This window comes from Saccopteryx bilineata, chromosome 3 (genome assembly GCF_036850765.1).
Source record: "Saccopteryx bilineata isolate mSacBil1 chromosome 3, mSacBil1_pri_phased_curated, whole genome shotgun sequence".
In the NCBI taxonomy this organism is placed as follows: domain Eukaryota; kingdom Metazoa; phylum Chordata; class Mammalia; order Chiroptera; family Emballonuridae; genus Saccopteryx; species Saccopteryx bilineata.
The window spans coordinates 90386075-90402449 of NC_089492.1; the positions used below are offsets into that span (position 1 = coordinate 90386075).

Genomic DNA, 16375 nt, shown 5'->3' on the forward strand with positions numbered 1-16375 from the left:
ATACTGCCAATTCCCCGCTCGGGCGTGGGGGGTGGGCATCTTTACTGGGCATGCTCAGTGTCATGAACTTGGGCTGGTTTTCTAGACGGAAGCCGGTGCGGTCTGTGTGTTTTTCCCAGGGTGCTCCGCGCCACTGTCATGGTTGCCTCCTTGGGCCGGTATCCACACATGGGGTTTTAGAGCTGTGAGTGTATCCACAGGAACTGTCACCCCTAGACTTAGGGATCTCTAGACCCTTCTCTTTTTACTTTCTTTTGAGATTCCTGTGTGACCCTTTTGAGAATCTGTTTTGCCTGGGGCGATGTCGGGGACGAAGTGGACCCCGGAGCTGGCAGTTTTGAGGGGTTTCCCCACAGGTGCTGAGCGGCAGCAATGGAAGCAGGAGGGGGTCGCGGGCTCAGGTGAGAGAGGCGCACTTGCCAGGGACTTAAGCCAGCGTGGGGACTGTGAGGAGAAGGTGTGGCGGTGGCTGGGTTCTCATTCATCCTTGTTTTACATTTTTCCTACGTAAATCTTGCTGATTTTTAAAGGATTTGGGTTGTTGCAACCTTGACATGGTGGGCGTGGTCCTCAGATTCTGTGCTTGTCTTTACCTCAATCTTCTCACATCCCAGATTCAGAAATAATAACAGTGGCAATGTCATTTACTTTTCTAACATTTATTTAGTCGTTAATAATAGATACGTAAGATAGTTGTTACTTTTAATTATAGTTTGCAAATGAAGACATTTAAGTACTGATTGGTTAAGTAATTTATTTAGGATCGCAGAAAAGCTGAAAGGACGCAGCAAAGATGTAATTCTTGTGAGCAATGCACATTTACCGAAGAGATAAAGAATTAAAAGGCACATTTATTAGTGGGATATAGGCACATCTGACTGTGGGGTTTAGGCTGGACCTAGAAGAGAAATACCTTTTAGGACAGTATGTAAGTTCAGTGTGTGTGTGTGTGTGTGTGTGTGTGTGTGTGTGTTAGTAGGGGATAGGGAGTTTCTGAAGGTGTGGTGGTCTGGAAGTTTCATGGGAGAAGTCAGACTTGAGATGATTTTTGATTAAAGGGTAAGACTGACAAGTGGAAGAGAGCTCAGCAGGAGAAATCACAAGTGTAAAAGTGTGGAGGCAGGAATGTGCATGAGAACATTAGAGGAACAATGAGTGAACCAGTTTTTCATCAGGGAGTATGGGAGGTGGGGGGTGGGGGTAGGAGGAGCCAGACTACGGAAACTTTTTTGTTGTCAGTAGGAATCTTTGAATTCTCAACAGAAGGGTGACAATACTTACTAATGAGGAATATTTTCTTGGGTCTACCTTTTACCTTACTATTCATTATATAGATGAGCTGCTAATTCTAGAAGTGATGTTTGTAAAATGATGGAAATTTGTTCAGTGCGTTTGAGTAATGCATAGCAAGCATTCTAAATATACACTTTTTTATTTTGCTTACTAAAATGGTAGATTTACCTAGTGGTGTTGTGTTGTCCTTTACAGTATGAAAATAATTGTTCTTTTGGATTATTGAATTAATTTTTTATATTACAGAGAGTGGATCTTTCCTACACTTACTACTAGAAGGAAACTATGAGGCCATATTCTTAAATTCATTGACTCAAAATATTTTTAATTCAACAAAGATGACTGAAGGAAAGATTGACAGCTACCTAGAGAAGCAGATATTAACATTCCTGGATTTCTCATCAGATTTGGACAAAACCCAAAGGTAGAAATTTATCTGAAGTTTTTGTAGCGATATATCCTCTCAATACTTTTAATAGAGCTTTGACAGTGTAAGGCACTGATTTTAGCAATTACTGAAAATCTCGGCTTTACTTTTAGTCAGAACTCATAATGTGCCAAATAAGGTATGTAAGCACTTCTGTCCAGAGGACCATCAGAATGAAAAGTAAAATGGTGTAGGATATAAGGGTTTTGTAAATGAAACTGGCATGTAATTGGAATGGTAACTACTAACCCACTGAGTTTCCAAGTGCTTAGGTCTGATAAGTTATAACTATAGCCAAGACATTAGACCTTAATTCCTTTTAACTTGAAAGCATACCCTTTTGCTGCTTCTAGATTGCTGAGTGATACTTTTAACTACTTTCATTGTGTTTTAGTTTGTGAACTTTTCAGAGATAAGAAAACTTAGTGTGTTTATTGTGGAATTCTTGTTTTACCTTCTCCCACTAAAGTTTATATACTTTTATAAGATTAAGTATAATAGATAGTTACACAGTGGTGAAACCTGAATTTTACTGTTGTCAATTTTTTAATGTACCTCTTTATTTCCTATACTATCTTGGCATCCACATCAAATTTTAATTTTCTTTAAAATGCATGCAATTTTTTATAATTATTATTATTATTATTATTATTATTATTATTAGAGAGAGACAGTGAGACCGAGAGACAAAGGGAGGGACAGATAGGGATAGACAGGAAGGGAGAGAGATGAGAAGCATCAATTCTTCGTTGTATCACCTTAGTTGTTCATTGATCACTTTCTCATATGTGACTTGATGGGGGGGACGAGGGGTCCAGCAGAGTGAGTGACCCCATGCTTAAGCCAGCGACCCAGCACTCAAGCTGGTGAGCCTACGCTCAAGCCGGTGACCCTGGGTTTTGAATCTGAGTCCTGTGAGTCCCAGGCCGATGTTCTATCCACTGCGCCACAACCTGGTCAGGCTACCATTCTTTCTTTCTTTTTTTCTTTTTTTGCTACCATTATTTCTAAGGAATAACTTTGTTTAGTACTTTGACAAATAAACCAAACTACTGTACTAGATGTTGAGGTTTTGAAGAGGAATAAGACATCATTTGTATCCATAAGGAGTTCACAAAATAATGCATTTTATTTTATAGATTAATATAACTCCTTTTCATTTTTCTGGTTCACTAGTAGTTTACATTTCTGCAACTTTGATTCTTACTTTGCCATCTAAAGTGTGCGTGGTGGCCCTGGCTGGTTGGCTTAGTGGTAGAGCGTCGGCCTGGCGTGTGGGGGACCCGGGTTCGATTCCCGGCCAGGGCACATAGGAGAGGCGCCCATTTGCTTCTCCAACCCCTCCCCCCTCCTTCCACTCTGTCTCTCTCTTCCCCTCCCGCAGCCAAGGCTCCATTGGAGCAAAGATGGCCCGGGCGCTGGGGATGGCTCCTTGGCCTCTGCCCCAGGCGCTAGAGTGGCTCTGGTGGCGGCAGAGCGATGCCCTGGAGGGGCACAGCATTGCCCCCTAGTGGGCAGAGCATCGCCCCTGGTGGGCGTGCCGGGTGGATCCCGGTCGGGCGCATGCGGGAGTCTGTCTGACTGTCTCTCCCCGTTTCCAGCTTCAGAAAAATACAAAACAAAAAAACAAAAAACAAAAAAACAAAAAAAAAATTAAAGCATGAACCAACCAACCGGCACAGGGCTACACCATTAAAGTGTGCGTGGTATTATAGAAGCCGGCTTTGCAGCGCACATTGAAACACAAACATGCACACAAATGCACCATTCACTGGGCGAGCAGAATTCAGCTTGTCAGGTAGAGCTGAAGAAATATTTCAGTTGCTTCATTTTGAGGAATTTGAAAATGAAGCTGTACTTACAAGTCGCCTTAAGGATTTTGATGTTTGATTGTTACAGTTACAGTAAGGCTTTAGATCTTGCTACATGCCTGTTTCTCTCGTTTCCTGACTTGTAACTCAAGCAGGCTCTTTGGTCATCTCTTTTATCTGATGCCTTTTCTTTGCTCTGCTCTCAGTTGTGCTGTATCCAGTGCTTTATATTCTGACTACCATAGGCTTATGGGATTTTGTTTTTTTCCTTAAAGAATTTTTAAAGTTAGAGCCTAGGTGATATAAGGAGAAGAAAGGTTTTACTTTCTCTTCAGCCTGAAACTTTAAGATTCTCTGGTAGAGTTCTTTAAGATTTGGTAGAGCTGACCTGACCAGGTGGGTGCACAGTGGATAGAGTGTCAACCTGGGACGCTGAGGACCCAGATTCAAAACCCCAACGTTGCCAGCTTGAGCACGGGGTCACAGGCTTGAGCCCAAGGTCACTCACTGGCCTGATCAAGGGGTCACTGGGTTGGCTGGAGCCCCCCTGGTCAAGGCACATATGAGAAGCAATGAGCAACTAAGGTGCTGCAATTACTAGTTGATGCTTCTCATCTCTCTTTTTTCCTGTCCGTCTCTGTCTGTCTCTTGCTTAAAAAATAAAAACAAAATTCAAGACTTGGTAGAGTTGAATCCATCAGTTTTTGTATTAATCCTGGGGTAGGCAGGTTACAGCTGATGAGGCAAAGTGGCTAAGAATGTTTACAGTTTTACAGGGTCGGAAAAAAGAAACACATGTGACCCTCAAAACCTAAAATATTTAATATCTGTCCCTTTACTGAAAAAGTTTACCTATCCTGCTAAAGCAGGCCTGAAAAAAAATAGGTTCAAGTGAAATTTCTAGGGTTCTTTTTGGTTTTGCACATGGTAGTGCAGGATCAGTAAAATGTTGTTAAAGAACAGGTTTTTGTTGTCAGTTTTCTTTTGTATAAAATCAGTGTAACGTGTCTCCCGGCAATGTCAGGGCTGTTGAATAGAATGTAGGAAAAGTTACAAGTTCCTGATCAGTGTCTAAACCACTGCTGTTCAAAAAAGGACTTTTTGTGGTGGTGGAAACGATCTGGATCTGTGCCGTCCAGTATGGTGGCCACTCATCACATCCAGCTCTCGAATGCTTAAAATGTGGACAGTGTGACTGAGGGACCGAATTTGAAATTTTGTTTAATTCTAATTAACTTAAATTTAAGAGTCATATGTGGCTCCTGGTTATAATATTGGACATTGCAGACCTCAGTTATTTAGGTTTCAGAAAATTAATTTTTGTAATATTCTCGGATAAGCTCAATAAATGTTAGTTATCTTACATTTTTCTTAATGAAACTGAAGTGAAATTGTATGTGGGGGGTTGTACAGTGATAGTGTTTTACATTGATTTCTTTCACTATTCTTATATGCAGACAACAGCTGATCTTCCTAATCGGTGTGAGCAGCTTGCAACTCTTTGTTCAGAGCAACTGGACGGGGCCTCTTGTTGATTTACACCCCCAGCAATTTTTGCCATCTGTTCTGTTCCAGCAATTCAGTGAGGTATGCTTCTTGGAAATGTCATATGTAGTTATTACTGTGTTATTTTTCCTTCAGGAACTCGTTATAAACTAGAGTTACTAGTCAGTAGGAATGAAACATGATTTTATAGCTTGTACAGAACCTACTGAGAACGTTTGTTCCTTGATCTGATTTTCACATATTTCTAGAAGTGTCATTGCCAGTCTCAAACACGTCTTCAGACATTCGCATTATCTGGATCTGTGAGCTGCTCTTATTTTAAGCATGGGCAGCTGCCCCAGTTATTTATACATGTGTGTGTGTGTGTGTGTGTGTATTTATATATATGGATGTATATGTTACTGCAGTTACATAAAGATCTTTTTTGGCAAAACAGCAAATCTGGAAATCTGTTGCAGGTAAGTTTCACTGCAGTGCTTAGGCAAGGTGCTCAGGGATGATTTTCTTTATACAGTATTTCAAATACTTTCCTAAGTGCCTGGCACAGATCTCCCTGGTGATAACGATTATTATTACCCGTATGTGAATATTATTGACCTGCCTCAGTGAGTCATCAGGAGAGCTTGCAGTTCGAATTCCTCAGGAGGCTTTGAGCACATATGCCTAGGGCTTGGTGAGTGTGACATGCAGTAAAAAGAAGTATGGCAACTTTGATTTATCCAACCCCCTCAGAGGTCCTGGACATGGTGATTAATTGCTCAGCTTGGGGAAAAGGTCCCTTAACACCCAGCACTTATGCAGTGAAAGGGGCATGTTTGCTGTTACCTGTTTCTCAGAATTCGAAATGAGAGGAATGGAGTTGTTAGAGGTAAATGTTAGTAATTTGCTGGCGAGGTGGAAAGGGAAGAAGTACAAAAGCAGCGATAATCAGAAAGCCATTATGATGAGCTCTGCGTATATCAGTGTGCTGAGTCACTGTATTACACTGCAGCAGAACAATTGAAATTCATAATGCTGACCCAAAGCATTATTAAAAGGTAAAAAAATTTTCCGTGTCTGATGTCTAAGAGGGGAACTTAATCCATAAAGATTTTCATCCATAATGGTTAAGAGGAAATCCCAAAGATTGTGTCACTTAAAGAGATATGCTTCAATCATGTATAGTTATATGGAACATGGATGTCACTCCTCCTCCTGTCATGTCTGAAACAGTTTCTGGCTTCTGTGGCTCTATAGTGTAGACTAGAAATCTACCAGTCAAATTACCCCACAGGCTTCTGGTAACCAGAATAATACTGAGCACTGATGTGTGGTTCAAATGGTCCTTGCTTCACGTTTTATATTCATTTGAGGATTGTATATAAGAGAAGACTGAGCTCAAAGTGTGTGAATGAAACTTGTCATAAGTCTGATAGCAGGGGGATTAGAAAGCACATTTTCTGGGTCTAAATCCAGTACTCCTGCTATGCTAGTATAGAATCACCATTCAAGTCAGGTAACTATTCAAAGCAGTACAGAAATGGGTTACAGTAAAGATTCAGACTATAAGAAATATTGAGATTTATGAAGAGATTTGTGGAATGTGGACTTCTTCAGGAAAGACTTTCAGTTGGGCGTGGGCCCTGAGTTAGAAACTGCAGGGTAATGAGGAAATGGAGAGGTAGAGAACAGGAGGAAACACATTCTGGGTACGATCTTTAGGGCAGACATTTAGAGGGGAGAAGAGAGTGATGTTTGTGGGAAAGAGATGCATTCATTGTGCCTGTTGGAGTCACAGTAAAAGGTCAGACTTGATGGGATTCTGGCCAGATTATAGGAAACTTTGACTAAGACCTTGGTTTTCATTAGAACTACCTCATATATTTTTAAAAAGCATATAAAGTGCATATAGTTTAAATAATAAAAGCCTTGTTCCTACCACCTCGCTTGAGAGAACATAGCTAGCATTGGAGAATAGAGCTGCTCATCCGCGGCTCCCCAGATGTTGGTCCCCTCTGCCTCTGTGGCGGCTGTGAGGACTGGGGCTGGTGGGAACCTTTGCACTGGGCTCTCCTGCTTTAGCAGCCTTTTCCAGGATGTAGTGTGCACCACAAATCATCCCGTCTTCCACGTGTGCTCTGACCTGGACAAGCTTGGGGAACCCTGCCTGAGAAGGTCCGCTGTGTGTGCGTACTTATGGCATCCCAGTCATGAATGAACCCTCTCATGAATCTTTACAATGCTTTTCTCCATAGTTTTGGCTATGTATGCATCCCTAGGAAACAGTGCTTAGTTTTGCCAGTTTCTGAACTTGATATACATGAAGCAAACTGTGCATTCTTCTGTGATTTGCTTTGCTCAATGGAATATTTTTGAAATTATACCATTATTCATTTTTACTGTTGTATAGTATTCTGATGGTATGGCTATACCAGCACAATTTATATATCTGTTCTACCATTTTTTTTTTTTTTACTTTTTTTGTTTGTATTTTTCCAAAGTTAGAAGTGGGGAGGCAGTCAGACAGACTCCCGCATGTGCCCTACCGGGATCCACCTGGCATGCCCACCAGGGGGCAATGCTCTGCCCATCTGGGGTGTTGCTCTGTTGCAACCAGAGCCATTCTAGCGCCTGAGGCAGAGGCCATAGAGCAGGGGTCCCCAAACTTTTTACACAGGGGGCCAGTTCACTGTCCCTCAGACCATTGGAGGGCCAGACTATAAAAAAAAACTATGAACAAATCCCTATGCACACTGCACAAATCTTATTTTAAAGTAAAAAAAAACAAAACGGGAACAAATACAATATTTAAAATAAAGAACAAGTAAATTTAAATCAACCAACTGACCAGTATTTCAATGGGAACTATGCTCCTCTCACTGACCACCAATGAAAGAGGTGCCCCTTCCGGAAGTGTGGCGAGGGCCAGATAAATGGCCTCAGGGGGCCGCATGTGGCCCACGGGCCGTAGTTTGGGGACCCCTGCCATAGAGCCATCCTCAGCGCCCAGGCCAACTTTGCTCCAGTGGAACCTTGGCTGTGGGAGGGGAAGAGAGAGAGTGGAAGGAGGGGGAAGGTTGGAGAAGCAGATGGCCTCTTCTCCTCTGTGCCCTGACTGGGAATTGAACCCGGGACTTCCACATGCCGGGTTGACACTCTACCGCTGAGCCAACTGGCCAGGACCTATCTGTTCTACTTTTGATGATTATACAGGTTACAGGTTGTTTTTATTTTTCGCATTATTATGTACAATGCTGTTAGGAACACATCTTCTGGAAATCATTTACAACAGTTTCAAAGCACAGCATTTTACAAATGACAGTATTTGTTTGGTGCAGGGCGCTAAAGGGAGGAGGCTGTTTTTACTGACCCCAGGATATAGTTGGGCATCCTGAGGGCTCAGGGGTTCAGTATTTCAACACACTCATAAACTCTTCCCAGCACTGAGTGGGCAAGCTCTGCTCTAGTTATAGCTGTGAGTACAGTTTTTTGCCCAAGGGTGTATCCATGTTCAACTTCCCTTGGTAATATGAGGTTGTTTTTAAAAGGATTACACAATTTATACTCCTAACTTGCAATCTGAGGATTTGGAAGATTGGAGTTCCAGTTTTAAAACTGAACAGTATTTTTTCTTGTCATTTTCCTCTGCTGATTTATTTCTTTTTAAATAAAGTTTTATTTTATTATTTTTAAATTTTATTAAATTTAATGGGGTGACATTGGTTATTAAAATTATATAGATTCAAGGGTATAATTCTGTAATACATCGTCTGTATACTGCATTGTGTGTTCTCCACCCAAAGTCAAGCCTCCTTCCATCACCATCTCTTTGACCCCTTTTACCCTTTCTACCTCCCTTACCCCCTTTCCCTCTGGTGACCACCATACTGTTGCTGTGGCCATGAGTTTTTGTTTGTCTTTTTTGTTCAATTGTTGCTTTTAGTTTTATAGACCTTACTTTGCTAAGCGAACTAAGACGGAAAAAGTCAAGAACCAGATGATTTCACTCATATGTAGGATATAACATTGATTCATTTTTCTTAGCTCTTGCGATGCACAAACATTAGTGAGTATACTTTATGGGTCATGGAGTCTAGTCACCAAAGCCAGATTAATTTCCCTGCCTCTAACTTATGGCCTTGGCATTGTTAGTGCTGCTGCCTGACCTTTAGTGCTAATCAGCCCCAGAGGAATAGTGCTGAAGCGCCATGTCTGAGCAGTGGGTCACCTCTCACACATCAAGGGTGATCTCCTGCTAATCTGGCTCTATATTAAGTTTGTCTTAGACTTCCAGATGTTTTTTCACTATGATGCTGTTAAATATGTGTTTTTATATGTCATATGCTCTCTTTACTGAGGAATTGTTCTTCAGGGAGTTGTAACCTTTTCTTTGTGTTTTTTATTGAAAATATAAACAATCCTCTTTAAAAATGGATAATTTCCAAAACCTCTGGAAGTCCATTTAGAACTCAGTTGGAATATGAGTGTTGTACGATGGATAGGCAGAGGCTGATTGACTTAAACAGAGGACAGTAAAGTATTTAATGATTTCACGAAGATGCAAGGGTAAAATAGGGAGAGAAATTTATTTACTTAATGGTTTATTTATTTAGTCACATATTTATTTATTATTATTTGCCCTGTTGATACCATTTCCAGAGAACATTGAGTTGAAGGATAGGAGGGAGGTTTAATTAACAACCCCTGGCTCTGAGTGCCAGAGGTAATAATTTTCAGATAGTATATTATGGGCTACCTCTGAATACCTTTTTATTTGTTGCTCTATTAAAAATCACTTGTTTATTATTTATATTTAGGGATTTATTTTTTAAGGTAATGCTTTACATTTGTGCTGGATATGGAGGACATCCTTCTCAATGTAATTAGAATAAGGCATCTCGCCCTGGCCGGTTGGCTCAGCGGTAGAGCGTCGGCCTAGCGTGCGGAGGACCTGGGTTCGATTCCCGGCCAGGGCACACAGGAGAAGCGCCCATTTGCTTCTCCACCCCTCCGCCGCGCTTTCCTCTCTGTCTCTCTCTTCCCCTCCCACAGCCAAGGCTCCATTGGAGCAAAGATGGCCCGGGCGCTGGGGATGGCTCTGTGGCCTCTGCCTCAGGCGCTAGAGTGGCTCTGGTCGCAACATGGCGACGCCCAGGATGGGCAGAGCATCGCCCCCTGGTGGGCAGAGCGTTGCCCCTGGTGGGCGTGCCGGGTGGATCCCGGTCGGGCGCATGCGGGAGTCTGTCTGACTGTCTCTCCCCGTTTCCAGCTTCAGAAAAATGAAAAAAAAAAAAAAAAAAAGAATAAGGCATCTCATATCTTCTTGCACTTCAGTTTGGTTTGGACCTTTTGGACCTTAGGAAATAAAGGCTGTTCTATCCATTCAAGTGACAAGATGATTCAGTGAGGCTGCAGGTCTAGTTTGAGCATGTTAGGCAGGGTCTTCTCTCAAGTTCTTAAGTCAGTATATTCACGTGTGTGCTCAGTACCTCCACTTGGAGGCCTTACAAGATATCTGACTCGGCATGTCCAACACAGCGTGTGGTGAGCTGCCTCTCCAAACTGGGTCCTCTTCTAGGGTCCATATCTCAGTTACCCACGCCACCATAGTGTAGCTGTGTCAGTGCAAAGGCTAGGAGTGATCCTGGCCTGCCTTGAAGCTTTCCTAATGCTTAGCACAGCCCTGACCTTGCTGAGTGGCAGGAAGAGGTAGAGAGATCTATGGGGAAGGCAGCATGTGGTGGGAAAAACATGGGTTGGGAATAGAGTCTAATCTCTATTCAGACTCTAACTTCTATGTGATTTTGGGCTTCACTTTTTTGGATCTGTTGCGTCAGTTCTAAATTGAGACTGTTGTAATAACTTCATAATTTGTTCCTTAGTTATTGAGTTTTTTAAAAATTCCTTCTGCCTTTAGTGCTGGTAACAGTAAACTTTATGTACGAGCTGGTGGTAGTCATATGTTGTCTTTACTCCTGTATTATAAATACTTCTCAGTTTAGTTTAATCTTTATAAGAACTCTATGAGGTATAAGTTCTGTTATTTCATTTAATAATTGATGAGACTGAGGCTTTAATTTAAAAATATATGTGTCCACAAACTGCTAAGAAGCAGACAAAGGACTCCACCCAATGTCTTGAGGTTAGAGCCCATACTCATAACAGTTAAGCCTTCCTGCCGTCTGTTTTTTGGCAGCTGTCCAGATTATGTAGTTCACATTTTAGAAACACAGGGTCTTGTCCCTTGTAGAAAATCTGTTTTATCAAGGAGTGGATTTTTCAAAGGTATCCCTGTTTTGCAGCTTTCTGTTCTTTCTTCTCCTCGATTGTGTACCTTCTTGGCATTTGCTATGTAAGACCTTGTTGGCTTTATAGTAATTATGGAGCAGATACGCTTTGTAATGACCTTTACCAGCCAGTGAAATGTATTTAATATCAATACTTTAACACAAGGGTGCTTTTTGCTGAGATGATACTTCCCTCTTCAATACTAGCATTGTCCTGAGTTCCCTGCTCCTCTGAAGTACACACAGCGGGTGGCATCTGTTGGGCAGGCGGGGTTTGTAGCTCTAAGTGCATTTATAATGTCATGATTCTATGCAGTGCCAACTGCCGTGTAATAGACCAGTGCCTTCTCTTTGGAGCTGGAGTGACTGGAAAATATGTATAATTACATGATATGTAGAGATTAATGATATTTTGTTACATTTTTTTCTTCTTTTTCCTAGTAAGAGGAGGGGAGATAGACAGACTCCCACATGAGCCTCAATTGGGATCCACCTAGCCACCCCACTTCTGGAGCTGATGCTCTGCCCATCTGGGGCCATGCTTGCAATCAAGCTATTTTTAGCGCCTGAGATGTAGGCTCCAGGAGCCATCCTCAGTGCCTGGGGCCTAGGCTTGAATCTATGGACCCATGGCTATGGGACAACGAGAAAGAGAGAGAGAGAGAGAGAGAGAAAAAGAGAGAGAGAAAAGGGGGGGAGGGGGGAAGAAGCAGATGGTTGCTTCTCCTGTGTGCCCTGATTTGGAATTGAACCTGGGCCATCCACATGCCAGGCTGATGCTCTACCATTGATCCGACTGGCCAGGGCTGATATTTTGTTAAATTATATCATCTTAGCTTATAGTTTTTGTTTTTTGTTGTTTTTTTAGGTGAAAGGACTGGATGCAGCTGTTCTGAGTCTACTCCTCCTAGATGGTGAATCGATCTACAGCCTGATCTCAAAGCCTGTGCTGCTGTTATTAGCACGAGTCATCCTAGTGAACCTAAGACATAAACTGACAGCAGTTCAGGTAAGGGGAGCACAGGAGCCGGGAGAGTCACACTCAGGGTGACTGTTGTGCTGGTTGGGTGTGATGTTGACAGTATCTTGATATCTTTGTTGTCTTCTAGGTATTTAATTTTAAAATCTAATGAAAATAAGCCAAGACTTTCTCCCCTCATGAGATGCATCTAATATAAAATGAGATTATATTGAGCCTCCTTAATAGGATTGTATTTATAATATATATGTATATATGTATGCATGTATATAAATGTTCATTCTCTGAATATGAAATTGGGCTTTAAAAATGTCCTTCATGGTCTTTTATGAATTTCTTGTAAGATAATGAGTAACAGGCAGAGTTTAGCACTGGATCTTCATTACTGTTTCCTGGCTTACGTTCAGCCTTGTTTCATTATTTGGGTTAGATTTAGTAGGGCCTTTGTTGAGTGTCTGTTACAGAGTTTCTTTAGGTCAGGTGTACATGAGTAAGAAGAAAGACTCCGATTCACAGAAAGCTAACAGGCCTCAGTGGGAGGTGACAGACACCGCAGGAGATACAAGGCAAGTCTGTGGAGAGTTAGTGGGGGTGTCAGCTGTGCTTTGTGCCCTCGCTGCTTCAACTACTCAAGTCTGTGTAGCTGTTCAGCTCAGCGCTGTGGTGGTAAAGCAGCCATGGGCAACATGTGAACAAATGCGTGCGACTCTGTGGTACCAATAAAGCTTTATTTGTGGACACTGTAAATTTTATTTTATATACTTCACACGTTACAAAATGTTATCCTTTTTTTAAAAAAATGATTTAAACATGTAAACTATTGTTTCTTCTTGTGCTGTACAGATACTGGTGGTGGGCTGCCTTTGGCTTATAGGCTCTACCTTGCTTTTACTCCTGTTCTGATTGTTGCAAAGTGAGGATGCAGACCCTGTATTACCAATAGTAAATCTAAATTTTATGTGAAGTCTCCTAGTTTCTAAGTGTTGCCTGAAAAAGTTTAAGAAACACAATATTTCTATGGGCAAAATGTAGACTTGGTCTGCACTGGATGAGGCTTACTTTCACGAGCACCTGAGTTCAGGCAGAAGAGCCAAGAAGGGAAGTGCTACCTCCCTCAGCAGCTCTCATGAGAGCCAGAGGGTTTATTTCAAATCAATTGTTCTAGAAGGGTTTTTAATAGCTGGATTTCAACATGTCCTAGTAGATTTAAGCTCTTATCTTTGGTGTTTTAGCAACTTTAGTTTGAATAAAAACATGTTTCCCACATTGATCTGAGTCAAGTGGTCCTATAAACTAACTAGTACTTGGCTCTGAAGAAAATATCACCAAGGCATGAGGCTGCCAGATGGCAGTATTTTCTTTCTACTGAGACTAATGGTCATTAATGAGTGAGGGATACAATTTTAAGTTTTAGTGGTGGAAAACTTTAATCAGCAAGTGTTTAAGCATCCCTGGAATAAAGATACCTGTGCTCTCAGCAGCAGCTAGCAGAACAAGTTAATATGTGAAGTCATACTTGGTAGGGTGGGAGGGGCAAGTTACCTGAATTTCTTGGAATATGCTTAACAATTGTTGACCTCATCTTTTCTCCATTTCCTTGTGTACATTACCATACAAAACGAAGAGCATTCTGTGCTGAAATCTTGGAAACATTAACTTTTTTTTTCTTCTTTGGATCTTGAAGATATTATTCTCTAAATGATGATGTTAGAAATGACTTCTTTGATAAATGAAGATGAAATGATTAAAAAGCATAACTCACCCAAGTTAATTTCAATCTTTTAAATTAATTTTGAATAGGTTGACTCCTCAGAAATGTATCAAGTTGTTTATTACAATATTATTTTTGTGGAACTGTAAAAGATGATTTCCCCCTCCCCTGGAATCTGTCAACTATGTAGATCAGTATGAGTAATATGTAAAGGCTGAGTGAAAATGGTCTTGTTCTTGCAATCAGACCAGAGCTTGTCTGGCCCACCACTGAACAACTGTGTGACCTTATGCTAGTTAATTTCTCTGAATAGCAGTTTCCTTATTTATAAAATGAAATAAGTCAGTGCGCCTTTATTGGGTGCCTTTTGAGTACACTGCTGCTCCCTGGCCTTCTCAGAGGTCATTGACTAGTGTGACTTCTCAATCAGAGCACTCTGTAGTAAATCCTATAGTCAGGAGACAGCATCTAGAACAGGGGTCCCCAAACTACGGCCCGTGGGCCACATGCGGCCCCCTGAGACCATTTATCCGGCCCCCGCCGCACTTCCGGAAGGGGCACCTCTTTCATTGGTGGTCAGTGATAGGAGCACATTGACCATCTCATTAGCCAAAAGCAGGTCCATTGTTCCTATTGAAATACTGGTCAGTTTGTTGATTTAAATTTACTTGTTCTTTATTTTAAATATTGTATTTGTTCCTGTTTTTTTGTTTTTTTGTTTTTTTACTTTAAAATAAGATATGTGCAGTGTGCATAGGGATTTGTTCATAGTTTTTTTTTTGTTTGTTTGTTTTTTTCATAGTTTTTTTTACAGTCCGGCCCTCCAACGGTCTGAGGGACAGTGAACTGGCCCCCTGTGTAAAAAGTTTGGGGACCCCTGATCTAGAGACTATCTAAAGCAAGGCTTCACATTCTTTTTTTTATTGATGACTCACATTTTCTGTTAAGTAATTCTTGGCAAACAGAAAAAGGCACTTTTATTTTTTAGTAGAACGTAGGCTATGGCTTTTCTTTTGTTTTGCACTCTTGTCTTTATAAAGATTTTGAGTGAAGGGTTAGTTATAGATCTGATTTTTAAGAGTTCAGCATCTTATGTTGTATGTTATCTTACAAGAGCAGTCTCTTTGGAACTATCTAAATTTCCATGTCTAGAAAGGAAAGAATATGCTGCCAAACCTGACTCACTCATTGCTGACAGAGGATAAGGGAAAGATAATTGATGGATAGACTGACTTCATTAGCTGTACTGATAGGAATAGAATGAGGCAACACCTCAGGGAATTACATTAAAAATGATGTGAAACTTCTATTAGATAATTCTACCTTTCCTTACATGGATAGAGGAAACAGCATTAATAATTAGAATGGACTTTGTCATAAAGTCAAAATTCATTTGTGATTGTGTCATTGGTGCAACTGGTATAGTGTGTAGCAGTGTAGAAGGGGAACCAGGCCATTTTACCTCTTAATCAAATGCAGATGTTCAAGTAAAATAGTGCTTTTGGTAATTAAGCATGATCTCCTCTTAGTAGGTATTGCTTTAAAAAAATTAATTTTTCACAGCTTCATGTAACATAATCCAAAGTAACAGCTTTAATTAATTTAGATGATGCAATGTGTAATCATACTTATTACGTTATAGAATCTATCAAAAATGTCAGTTGTACACACACACACATGCATAGAGGAAGGAGAAGAACACGACCTTCTGTCGTAGATTCTCTGAGGAAGAAGGGTGGCATCGGTGCCGCCGGAGACGCCACTCTTCACTGTGGTGCTTCTGTATTGCCTCGCTGTAGTGTGTTGTGTTGTTTTAATAAGAATGTATTGATCAAGTAAGAGCAGGCATTACAGAAGAGAGAAAGAGCCGCTGTTTTCTCAGGCTGTGCGTTAATCAAAACAACATATAAAAGGCAGCCTCTACCCTCAAAGAAGGTGCCTACCAGGTAGAGTCAGACACTAGAAAAACAGGACCTGTCCAGTGTGCTCTCACTTTTAGGAACAGTGTGGAAGTTTGGAGCGAGAGGCCAGTGTGAGGCCAGTGTGTGCCGCGCTCATGGGAGGTGGCTTCTTGGGAGCAGTTTCACCAATGTGTGCAGGGAACTTTCTGGTTTGGGGCAATATCTGAATCTACTGCCTTTGCTACTTGGAATTTATGTAAAACACAATGCTTTGGGGAGGATAGAGAGAGGAGTAAGACATGATTTATCTTGTTGGATAAATGGCGTATAACATTGAAAGCTAGGGGTGGCACACTGGAATCCAGGGGACCGCGTCTGCAAAGGGAGGTACAGAGATGTGCTGAGCATGCAGATGAAGGAAGTATCCCCTTTCCCACCAGGAGGTTCCTGCGGGAGGCTCCTAGAGCAGCTGCTGCTGACA

General features: G+C 41.4%; 1 protein-coding gene across 2 annotated transcripts in view; it reads left to right on the top strand.

Annotated features, from left to right (window-relative positions):
* Positions 1-117: 117 nt before the first annotated feature.
* TTC27 (tetratricopeptide repeat domain 27) overlaps positions 118-16375 on the top strand; it is a 161871-nt gene continuing 145613 nt past the window's right edge. For both annotated transcript variants that reach the window (XM_066266883.1, XM_066266884.1), the window contains exons 1-4: positions 118-401; positions 1540-1717; positions 4989-5118; positions 12172-12312. In XM_066266883.1, coding sequence (XP_066122980.1) covers positions 302-401; positions 1540-1717; positions 4989-5118; positions 12172-12312 — 549 coding nt within the window. In that variant the 5' untranslated portion in view covers positions 118-301. The remainder of the gene's footprint in view (positions 402-1539; positions 1718-4988; positions 5119-12171; positions 12313-16375) is intronic.